The sequence below is a fragment of the Chaetura pelagica genome, unplaced genomic scaffold, assembly GCF_000747805.2.
Source record: "Chaetura pelagica isolate M959 unplaced genomic scaffold, ChaPel_1.0 scaffold67, whole genome shotgun sequence".
Taxonomy (NCBI): Eukaryota; Metazoa; Chordata; class Aves; order Apodiformes; family Apodidae; genus Chaetura; species Chaetura pelagica.
The window spans coordinates 5,967,600-5,979,665 of NW_009954107.1; the positions used below are offsets into that span (position 1 = coordinate 5,967,600).

Consider the following 12,066-nt stretch of genomic DNA (forward strand, 5'->3'; position numbering starts at 1 on the left):
TTGATGCCCACATTTGTTCTGTCAAGTGAAGGCTGTCAAAAACCTAGGCTTGTGGCAGGAGAGGGGCCAGAGAGTCTGAAAAGGAGCAAATTAAATTGTTCTCACCATCAGGTTTCGGAGCCAAAGATTTGGATCATGCTCAAAGGCGGTGTGGCAAGAGCAATTGCACAGGCTCCATTCACATCAGCACCAAAGACGGGAGCAAGGCATTGTCAGGGTAGTGTGTTTCATCAAGAAAGAAAGTTTGCTAGGAAACAGCATGGTAGTGAAGCTTCTAGAAGTGGTTAAGAGGAAACTAATGTAAAGCATCATCATCACATTTAAAATTAAACATGGTTTTATAAAGTCTTAACTGCAGTGGAATGTTTATGCCATGTTGATGATAACTGGGGAAAAATGAAGCAAGTATTTTGTTTGAGCTGAAGTTTCTCTATATTAATTACAACCCAGTCACAGAAGTATTAAAAACTCTCAAGTGAAACAAGCTAGAAGCTGATTTTATAATACAATGAGCTTGATTTATTTTCATTGGATGAATTGTACAGGATTATTTGCTGGAATGGTGAAAGCACATCACTGATAATTCTCTCCATTGCTGACCTCAGGCAGGGATTTTAGCATGCTTAGGTGGGATTCTTTACTTTTGCTGGTTGGTGATTTGCCCCTCATTCCTTAAAGCCCCATGCATATTTGTTTCCAAACTGTACATCCACCCAAGTATTCTCCTGCCACTCTGGGAAAGAAACTAAGAGGGAATGGAAGAAGAAGCCCTCAGACCTCATGAGAACTCCTCTAGGTTTCAGTGGAAACCGTGAAGACAACATTTCCCTGGAAACCGTTCACTTGGGATTCATCCCCATTGGTTTCCCTCCCACCTGCTATAGAAACCAGCATTCCATGAATATTTCTTTCTGAGCTTCCTCATTAGTCTTCCTCCAGCAGCTCAGGGAGGTGATCACTGTTAGTCCATAGGTTTGGAGTTGGACTGAGCAACTACAAATAATGCTTTCCTTCATTTTACAGGTGAATCGCCCTCACCCTGGTGATCATCCTCTTCTGATCATCTTTATGGTTGGTGGAGTGACAGTCTCTGAGGCCAAAATGGTGAAGGATCTGGTAGTGACTCGCAAACCTGGAACCCAGGTAAAAAGAGCTCTAAATATACAGTTCCCACCTGAACAAAGACTCAGAAAAATCATCAAATAATGTTCCCTATAGCACTGGTACCAAACCTACTTGAAGCCACAGCCCTTTGAACAGGAATGGTCTTAGGATTTTGCTGTGAAACATCTGTAAGCAACAAGTATTAAATCACCAATAGTCTGTTTTTCACATGTTAGAATCAGCAATAAAAGTTCAAACTCAGGCTGGAGAGTTCAGAACAATCTGGCATGATTCTGAAGGAGCTTTCATCATGTCCCAAATTATTAATTTCTTGGTATTCTTTATAAACAAAAACATTTGCTTTCCAAAAGGCTACAGGCTCCCTGGCAGTGCCCAGCCAAGGGTCTGGGTATCAGCCAGTGACATGTCAGTGATGATCCTCCAGACAGCTGAATTGGCATTGTTGAGGAGGATACCTGAGTGCTAGGTGCCTTAAGTAACCTGAAGCAGGTGATGTGGAGAAAGCCCCAAGTGTTGGCAGACTTTGGATGTCAGGCTTCTGGGAGGAGGAAGACTCCCATGGTGAAGCTTCAATTAGCATGTGTGCAGCTGGTCTTTGCCTCTTCCACTCTCTGGCAGCAGAACTTGACTACAGCAACTGTCATTTGAATGGAGTGGAGAGGGAGAGGAGGAGGATGGATGAGCTCTGGTGCTGTCTGAGATGTTAAAAAGAATTTTTAACTGTGGAGGAGTGTGTAGAAGAGCAACCAGGTATCTGCAGAGTAGTGCAGATCTACAGGGTTATCTGAAAACTGCAAAGAAGTGCTGTGTAATCAGCTGCATCGTAAACCTAGGTCTAGTTTCCAGGGTGGCTTATAAACATCTTGTTTTCAACTCCTATGGTATGCAGTTTTGATTTGTGAGAAATCATTAGCAAAATGGAACCAAGCAAAGGCTGAGCAGCCCCTGGGTTTGACATATTTTCCCCCTGTTTTAGTTGTCTTTGCAAAGCAGTGTTTCATAAGCGTCATTTTTAGCAATGTTTTTTTTATCTGTTAATACATTTCTCCCCAGTTGGCCTATTGCTAATCTCCTCAAAACATCAAATAAAATTCTTTCCCATCTTGAAGGGGGATTGAGTTGTGAGACACTGATGGACAAGTTAATCCACACCCAAAATGTATTAATACACCCTGAAAGATAAGCAGAGGGGTTAACACATGAGTAGATTGAGAACTATGCAGGGAGATTTTTGACTGGCTTTCTAGAGGGACTTGAGGCTTGACAGTGGTGACATGGGATCTGGTGTTGCTTTGCTTTAGCTTAACCCTGGCAGCAGGTCACCTTCTGAGGCAGATTTCTAAAGAATTTTAAGCTTTTACTGCATCTTGCCCTTTGTCCAAATGTGCTGTGTTAGAGGTGAAAGGACTTGAGGGGGGAGAAGTGGGAGGAGGAAGAGAAACAAGAAAAGAAGCAGTTGTGCAAGTCTCCCATATAAAAAAAGTTTATGAGTTTGTTGGATTTACCTGGATTTCTGCACTACAGCTGTGAATATGTGCCACCTGTTTGGGATTATTCTCTTTTCAAAAAGCCAGGTATTAGTCTTAACTCAAGCCAGCATTTAGCAGAGCTTTTTTTGGCACTCGGGCAATCAGATTCAGGCATCAGGGGAACACTGGCCTTCCAAGTCACTTTGAGTGAAACAAAGCACTGACATTTATACTAATTGTTGGCTCTTGGAGAAATGAAGAGACGTGTGGGTGCAAAAATAAAGAATTGAGGAAAGTAACAGAAAAACTGACAGGACATGCTGATTACTTCAGCAATTGTTTGGAGCTGAAGCAAATGACATTTAAATGTGGAGTGGGAGAGACATGTTTCCATCTACAGAACTGCTCTGCATCTGAAATGAATGACAAATTTATTTCTTATGGGGGAGCACAAAGGAATGCAGCCTTTCCTACACATCATTTGTTTTTGGGTTGTGGTAAATAGCTCCCCTAATCTAGTGAGAACTATCCTACAATGTTACATTTTTTGTACAATTACATCATTGTTTTTTTCCTGCTTTAATGAGAAGAGTTAAAAAGGGGAAAAAGCCTGAGTGGATGTTTCACCCTCCTATCAAGCACAACCATCTGAGGCAGGCAGACAGATAAAACCCCTCCAGACGCACCATCAGATGTTAGCTGCATCCTTCCCTGCCCTCTGCTAAGGGGGCACTGCCCGATGCAGCACGATGGGTTGGAATGGGGTCTCCTGGCTCTTCCACCTCAGCTGCCGTTCAGGTGAAGCACCAAAGACAGATACACTGTACTGAACAGGAAGGTCTGCAAAGGAGATACACTGTCCTGAAGAGACCTGCCAGGAGAAGAGGTGGACATTACATATCTGAGCAATCCTGCCCTTCTCTGTATAAATGAAGGAACAAATATTCACATTTATCCCCCTCAGTGACCCTTCAGAGATACTGGGGGGAAAGGAGGGAAGTCCCACTGTATTTGACTGCCTCCTTTCTCAGACATTAAAGTTTCAGCTTTCATTTTCCTCTCTGGGCTTGCTATTAGTTGCACAAATCCCCTCAGAGTTCAGTGTTGGGACTCCAAGAAAAAAATGCTTTTATCTGGCAGTGCCTATTGTTGGTGTTTGGCTTGTACACTCAGAAGATTTTGGTAACGTGTCCTCTCGTGTTTTTCAGAATTAAGCTGTGTGATAACAAGATGAGCACATACTGTGCTATACTCTTGATTCTCACGTAACATAAGTAAGACAGTGTCAGCCTTTGGCGTCTGCAAATTACAGTGAGTTTTTCATGCAAAGGAAGGAGAAGAGATAATCAGTGTCAGTTTGCCAGTGTGGGAGGACAAGGGAAGGGGAGAAGTGAGGGCGAGCCTATCATCGGTACAGAAGGGATCTGTAGTAACTTAACTCCAGATTCCTTTCATTATTTGAACTGAAAAGATGAAAGAACAACAAAAAAAAAGTTGAAATGCAGCACTACTGTACATTTAAGATGTGCGATGAAGAGCACAAGCAATTTGGTATCTACTGCAGGAAACAGACACATGGACATGCTCCACTGTTGATGCTTTTGCTACTTTTCCTTGGATCTGCACCAAAGAAGCAAATTCTTGTACAAGTGGGATAGTAAAATAAATCTGCCCCCACACCCCAGCCTGCAGTCCTGACCCTACGGACACTGCTGAACTCGGAGCTTTCTAAGAGCAGTATCTTACAACCTTGACCCTGAGTGAGCTCCATGCAGCAAGAACACATGTGCTTGCTCCTTGCTGGTAGCTTTGCCCTGCTAAGAAGCCCTCACGCTAGGCACCATACTGGTTTTCTCTTAAGAAAAACAGATACCTGCATCTAGCAGGGTGTGTATCATGGCTGTAGCAACCAGCAGTTTCATTCATCAGGATTAAATCCATCATCCATTAATTCATCATCTTGGATTAAAAATGTGAACAAACAAAAGCAACAGCATCCTGACAAGGCTTGAGGTTGAGCCTTGGTCCAGCTGTGCGGAAGAGCCTGTGCCTGGCCTGAAGAAAGTTTTCTAAACAGGGACTGCAGCTCCCTGCAGTAGGCCAGTGGCACTTCTGTGGTGCTCACCTTACCTTCCACTGAGAGGACACAGGCATCACTACAAACTGTGCTATAGGAGAGGAAAGCCCTGCTTCATCAGCTGCTGCTTCACAGTAAACACAATGGCAGTCACAACAAATCACCCTATAAGATGTGGGTAGAAATGAGTCAAAGCACACATTCATTAAGAGTACAATGCTACCAGTCATTATGTTCCTTAAAGTGATTTAACTACAGTTATTAGTGAGCAGACAGTTTCACTGGGCAAGCTGCATTGCCCTGTCAGTAAACAACAGAAACACACAGCCTATCTAGTGCTGGGTGAGGCAAACAGTTTATATCCATGGCTTATTAGTGCTGTGATCAGTCTCAGTCCCCTTCGTTTTGACTTGCTGTTTCTTGTTTCCCTCCTTTCAGGTAATGGTGCTGTCTTCTGCACTCCTGACACCGCATAGTGCTGTTGAGTTGTTGTTTGCCACAGACCATCTCCAGCCTGACTCTGATATCTGATAGGGGGAGAATCTGTGGAGAAGAGGAATGGGTGTCTCAGCTGGAAACATCAAATCCCTGGTCTGTCACTCTTACCACGAGCCTTCCAAAAAAAAAGACATGTTCCCTGCTGCAGTTATGTCTCCAGCTGAAGTGGCTGGGTATCTGGCTGTAAGGGAACATGTGCAGCTCACAGGCAGCTCTTCAAAATGGTCCAGTTGTCCAGCAACATCTTCTCCTGTCCACCTTGGTAACACTGTGGTGTGCTGAATCACCCCCAGCCCCACTCAGGCATGGGATGATGGCTTGTAATAATTCCTTAGAAAAGGAGCAGCTGAGGACCAGGTGATAATGAATTTATACTCCCCAAACAGCACTTTTTTCTCTGAGTGTTCCTGATCGTTTCACTGGGGTTGCTTCTGGTGAGAAATGCTGCTGAGGGAATGAAAGGCTAGCAAAATCCACCCTCTCTGTCATGCTACCTTGCAGAACACATGTGCCTTATACAGTGCTCTTACTTCATTCCTCACCCAGAGAGGTCATGGAGCACAGTGCTGATTTAGCCAGCAGAGCATCTGCTGGTCTGATGATGCTGTCCCAGTGGGACTGGTAGATGCAGAGAAGTGGAGAGCGAGACCCAAGGGCAAGGTTATGTGGCTGCTTCTCTCTCAGCGTCCTTTTTCCTGCTCTAGTTTCTCCACCCACAGCCCTGGGAGAAAAGACTGTTCCTGATGGCACACTTCTCTGCAGGAGAACATATGGGCTGTGGTAGTTTGATCATAACCTTGGAAGAATCCTCCCCTCCCATGCATTTAAAAAAGAAGAAGGAAAAAAAAAAAAGCACTATCCCACTTTCAAAAGGCTGCAGCGACAGATTCTTTCTTGAGCTAGATTTCTTCATTAGAGAACAGCTTTTATTTTTAATTTATGATCATGAGAGAACTGCTATCAAATTCAGTTATGTAATTTTTCTTTCTAAAACTTTGCTACAATCTGTGATAAAAAAGCAGCAGCCAATAGAGATTGTGATTGCAATTGCATATAGGACAAGACTTTTGAATTGCAGCAAAAAATGGTGGAGCTCTAAAGCTGCATCCTCTTGCTCCATCCAAGGGATGCTAAGACTACAGCTTACACTGAGAATGTGACTTTGTGACATTCATTCTATCATAGCATTCTTTATTATGCCAAAGGAGTAGATTAAATGGGAAGTAGCTTTTTAACCTTCGTTCACAAGCTAGCCTAAGTCCTCTTAAATGTTTATAGTGGTCTTCGGAAAAGGCTGCATTTTGATTTCAATTCATTTTTGAATGGCTGGAAGGAAACAATGGACCGATTATATAGCATGGACAATGTCACCGCTGTGGAAGATAGATTTATAAGAATGATTATAGAATGGAACTTTGTGCTATAAAAAATGAGAAATATTAAGAGATTTCAATGTTAAAGCTCAAGAAATAGTTTGAACAGAGCAACTGGAGAGTAAATAGCCAGTGTCTTGGTTTCTTTTCTGTCGTTCTGTGTTGTTCAATCTTAGAATATGAATGTTTCATAAATTCTGTAATCAATAAAGCAATGTTCTTACAATGCCAAACCTCACCCATCTTCTCCTTCTCTCCTAGTACAACAGGGCTACACATGCCAGGACTGTGCAGTCCTGAAATCCCTCTTTTTTTTTATTATCTGATTTCCCCTACGAATCTAGACCTTCTATCTTGAGAGACAGAAGAAGTCTCCTTCTCTCCTAGTACAACAGGGCTACACATGCCAGGACTGTGCAGTCCTGAAATCCCTCTTTTTTTTTATTATCTGATTTCCCCTACGAATCTAGACCTTCTATCTTGAGAGACAGAAGAAGTCTCCTTCTCTCCTAGTACAACAGGGCTACACATGCCAGGACTGTGCAGTCCTGAAATCCCTCTTTTTTTTTATTATCTGATTTCCCCTAAGAATCTAGACCTTCTGTCTTGAGAGGTGCTCTAGATGGTTTTCCACACCCTGCTGGTAGCAGAAAGGCTCTCCTACGTCCAGTGGTCATTGCTGGCCAGTGAGTTCAGGTACTGACACCTCTGAGATGCTGCTGCTTTCCTGAAACGATGGAGGCTGGCAGCTGTGTTCTTCTCTCCCTCACCTGGCTGTCTTTCATCATATGCTCTCACAACTCTGACTTGGCCATCTACGGGCATACTGTATAGGAGAGTGAGAAGCAGGGAGGAGGTGAGTCTAAGCAGGCAGTGGTGCTCTTGCACTTCCTGTGGGTCAAACAGCACCTCTGACTGATGCAGACTAGCTAGTTTTCCAGGCCCACACACAATTTAGAGGAATCTTTTCAGCCAGTGGGCCACAGCTGTGGCAATAGGTGCTGGGCCTCAGCCACCATCCTGTGCTCAAGTAGCTGAAGAGATGAAAGAAGATAGTCACAAAAGCCTGTTCCTCTTCTAGACCAAGACTGGAACTTTTCCAGTGTCCCTAGTGTAATAACTCCTTAATTGTAGGAAATAGCTGTAGTAGCTGCACAATAGCCTATGCTCAGGCAAAAGACCACAGGCATAAGAGATCTGCCAATTGCATGTGAGTAGAAACAGTATAGAAGAGACTTTGAGCAGGTGCAGGACCACAACAAGGAGTGTCTAAGCCCCCCGTGTGTGACATTAAGCAATACTCAAAAGGTAGGAAGAGGAAAAAACACAAAGCCAGCCTTCAGAGATGGGTTTACTACTCTATTAATAAGCTAAGCAGTATTTGGTAATGGAAGGGCAAGCTCAGTTTTGTTTGCAAGTCCAGACCCAAATCATTTGACTAGTAGCTCATGGTCAAAAGGATTGTCATCAGCAGGACCTTGTCAGGGTTTCCCTGCAGCAGGGACTCCAGCTGAGTGACAACCAGCTGGTCACTCAGCTGGGTGTGCACAGCAGTCACCCCAGTCATAGCACAAACATCCTCCTCAGGAGGGCTCCCAGTAAAGCTACTATAAGCATGAATAGAAAGGCTGAATACTTGCAATTTGGTTCAGGTCTTCATTGTAATATACCTCAATACATAAAGCTTTTTTTTTCTTTTTTAATAAGAAAGTGGCAGTCACTTACAAGACTTGACCTACCTCACACCATTCTTTTCTCACTGGAGTTTTGACAGGGGGAAATGAAGAATCCTATTTTCATTTGAAAGGTCTCTGCCACATTCCATTTCTCTCCTGAGAGAATTTCTTAAAAGGAAGTTGTAAAGCAGTTGTGAGAGCTCACCCCCTGTGGTTTATGCTAATAAGACAACAGTATAGGCAGGAAAGTCCTTCTGACTGTTTCTGCAATGCACATTAACTACCTCGAGAAAACTATTACTTTGGTTATTGCCCATTGTTTCTCATCCATGAAGAACACACAAGAAAACAAGCAATTCAAAAATTTAATGTCAAACCAGGCAGTAAGAATGGAAAGTCCACTCCCTAGAAGGAGTAATTGAACACAAAATAAATAAGTTACAGTTTAAACAAAAGCACAACTGGCTTTTTAAAGTGCATGTGTATAGGGCCTTTAGGCTGTGAACTCTATTGGCTCAATGTAAAATAAAAATAAAAATGTATATACATTTAACATGTAAGGATGAAGAGGGGCTGGCTCAGCTCAGAACAAGCAACCAGCTTCATTGCCCAGAGCCAGCCATGTTTCACACCAAGCTGTATATAACAGACTATCATTCCTACTCACACTTAGGCCTCAAAAGCTCTGTGTTGGATCATTCAGTCTGGACAGTATTTTTTTTCAGACAGCAAAAACCCTACAAGTTATTTCTAATTAGGTAAGTTTACACCCTGTGGACAATAGTTTTGCATACAAAGACAGGTCAAGTTTTCAGACATAACATAGCTAGTAAAAAAAAAAGGACCATTGTTTACAGTTTTGGTACCTAGTCCTTGTCCACTTATTTTACACTTATTTTTACAGAACAATTTCATGTTTGCTTATTTGTTTTGAATTACATGGGAAACAAATAGTTCTACTATGCAATAAAATTGAACAGCTGCATCATGCTGTCTTCATCCAAGTGAAAACAAGACTCAAGTGGTTAATTCTGATCAGTGAACTGCAGTTCATGGTATCTCCCTGCTCATACAAGTTGAGTTACAGCCAAAAGGTTGTTTCTGCACAAACGAAAGCCAAATCTGTCCAATTGCAAAAGAGAAACTAAAAGCTTGTTTCATTTACGGGGAAGTTCCTTTTCCAAACGAAAACAGATACTACAAGTCACATCCTAGAACCATTTCAAGAGTTTCTGTATTTTTTTTTCTTTTCTGATCTGCCACTGTTCCTTTTATAAGAAACTGCTTGTTTCTGCAGCCAGAAAATGGTTCAGGCTACCTGAACCATCCTTCTTTCACAATGCCTCAGACTCTAGATGTGCCAGTGTTAAACACCCCAGTTTTCAATCTTGGGCTAAATGTTAGGAAGACCAACAGCTCTGCTGTCAAACAGAAGTGACAGTCCTCACTTTGGCAGACAAAGCTTGTTTAAACCTTCTCTTCAGATCCTGCATGTTGGGCGATTTTGGGCGTGGAATGAGAGAGGTTCTCCTCCTCTCAGGGGTGCTGGTTGTTTGCTGCTTACTGACTTCTTTACAAAGGAGATGGAAGGCATTGAAGACATCATTATAGTTTTCACTGACTGATACTTCATAGAAAGTACAGCCCAGCATGTTGGCCAGCTGAAGTCCATGCTGAGGCTCCACTTCTTTGATATGCAAGAGATCAGCTTTGTTTGCAACAATGACAACAGGGACTGCGTTTCCAGGATGCAACTGTCGAACGTGCTGGTAGAGGTGACTGAGCAGTTCATAGCTCTGATAGTCCGTGATGGAGAAGACAATCACCAGGGCATCTGCCCAGCGAATGCATCTGTTCAGCTGCTCATTACAGTCCAGACTGTGCTCATGGACCTGAAAAATTAATGGTCTCAAATTAGATAGCTGAAGTGATAAAAGATTGAAAGGAATCTGTCTTTAACAGAGTCTGTAAAACCAAACAACATTTTACAGTTTCAGACATATATATATTTGCATTTCACATTATAAGTACAGACTTAATGTGACCGTGCTGAATAAACGCATATGTTGATTCAGCTGCAAAAACCTGGAATTTAACACTGGAGTTTGCTATACTCAAATGGAAAATTGACCTGAGTAGTTCTGCATGCAGAGAAAGACTTTGTAGTTCCACAGAATGGGAAATTAACTGGCTAGACACTAAGTCTGGGGAGGCAAAGATATGAGCTGGAAGCATTTAGACCTGGAGTGTTGCCCAGTTCAAAAAGGCAACAATCCAACATTACTCAGGTCTATACATTCAAAACTTTAACTTGTGTCACACTAATGAGCTCAGCCACAATACAGCAGACCTCGCTTTGCGTCGTGCACACTTATGAAGCATGTTGGGCAGTGATTGTTTTATTCCACATGTACCTTATTTGAACAGAAATGTTTGGGTTTGTGTCTAATCTTCCAAGTATACAGGAACAAGACACTTAAGTAATTCAGCCACTCAAAAGTACAGGCCTCCAGTGAGCAAATGATTCACCCAAGCAGCGAGCTGTTTTCTTTCACTCCTGGCACACTAAAGGCATGCAACACGTCTGGCTTTGCTGGTTGTAACAGAAGTTACCACTCTCCCACACAGAGCACCAGACTCTGAAAAGGACTGTAACAAGATGCCGAGAGACACACACACACGCAGGTGTAGAGCTGCTCTAGGGAACCGCACAGCTGCATCTAGCTCACCTGGACTCCTGGAGTATCTTGGACTTGAATTGCCAGCATCTCTCCATCTATCTGGATGTGCCTGCTGTAGAGATTACCTGTCAAGAACACCAACAGGTTCTCAAGTAAAGCCACCACTCTACACACAGACAAACACTGATTCTGCTGCCCATTAGATGTGTAGGAAAAGTTTTATTGCTATTTATGAAGCAAGGAACAAGCATTTTAAGTTTTTGTGTGTAACAACCCATAAAATTACAATGTTACTAGAAGGCTGGGATTTAACCTTGCATTGATTTGTTTTGAAGCTTGGCAGTTAATATTGTGCAACTTGGAACTTGATCACTTCTTAAAGACTGTCTTAACTTAGAGGATAAAGGGAAGTGTGCAAAATAACCAGCTATTAGATGAAGGTAGTTTGCTTCTTACCCAGCATTTCTGCATTTCAGCAAACCATTTTTCTAAAAAGCTCTTCTAGCTGATCTGTTTGTTGGGATTTTCGTTTATTTGACTTCTTCATTTCCTCAACAGAATGCTGTGTAGTTTACATGCACATTAGTTTAGACTTCCCACTGCACTCAAGCATCACCTCCTTGCTCTCCCCATTACACCAGCACTGTAGGTCATGCAGCTGCTGGCACTCGGTTTGCTAAGGATAATATAATACTAGGTTTACAGAATGTTTGCTTGTTTTATCTACAATACTTCTTTAAAGAGGGACATTTCACCACATAAAGCAAATCCTGTCAGAGAACAGGACACAGTGGCACACGCTGCCAGCGAAGCCGTGACGGACGGCAGGCTGGGTGCTCGCTGAGCGGGGCGCTGCGCCTTCCCGAGGGAGGGCTGCGGGAGCCGCCCGTCTCGCCGCACCTCGGGGGCGCGGGCTGCTAAAAATGCCTGTTAGACTCATCGCTACTGCCCTTCTTAACTTCTCCTTACCGCAGAGGCTCTGGCTCAGCGCTGGGTTTTGCACACTTACTTCCAGGACTCGCACACCCCCTCTGCAGCCCGGGCACCCCCGAGGCGACTCCAAGGAATCCCGCCGCCTGGGCCGGGGTCCCGCTCTGCCCTCGCCCGCCTTCCTCCCTCGGCAGCATCACCCCCGCGCCGCCCCGCAAGCCCGGCGGGCGCAAACCC

The 12,066-nt window shown here is 43.5% G+C and overlaps 2 protein-coding genes across 2 annotated transcripts in view; one reads left to right on the top strand and one right to left on the bottom strand.

The window, feature by feature from the left end:
* SCFD2 (sec1 family domain containing 2) overlaps nt 1-5,202 on the top strand; it is a 203,591-nt gene extending 198,389 nt beyond the window's left edge. The window contains exons 9-10 of the mRNA XM_010002530.1: nt 1,024-1,143; nt 5,110-5,202. Of these exons, the coding sequence (XP_010000832.1) occupies nt 1,024-1,143; nt 5,110-5,202 (213 nt within the window). The remainder of the gene's footprint in view (nt 1-1,023; nt 1,144-5,109) is intronic.
* Nucleotides 5,203-9,425: 4,223 nt separating this feature from the next.
* RASL11B (RAS-like, family 11, member B) lies at nt 9,426-12,026 on the bottom strand. Its single transcript, XM_010002531.1, has 3 exons — nt 11,909-12,026; nt 10,948-11,024; nt 9,426-10,110 (listed from the first exon to the last, which is right to left on the bottom strand). Exons 1-3 carry the CDS (start codon nt 12,024-12,026, stop codon nt 9,643-9,645), a joined length of 663 nt encoding a protein of 220 aa, XP_010000833.1. The 3' UTR covers nt 9,426-9,642.
* Nucleotides 12,027-12,066: the final 40 nt, after the last annotated feature.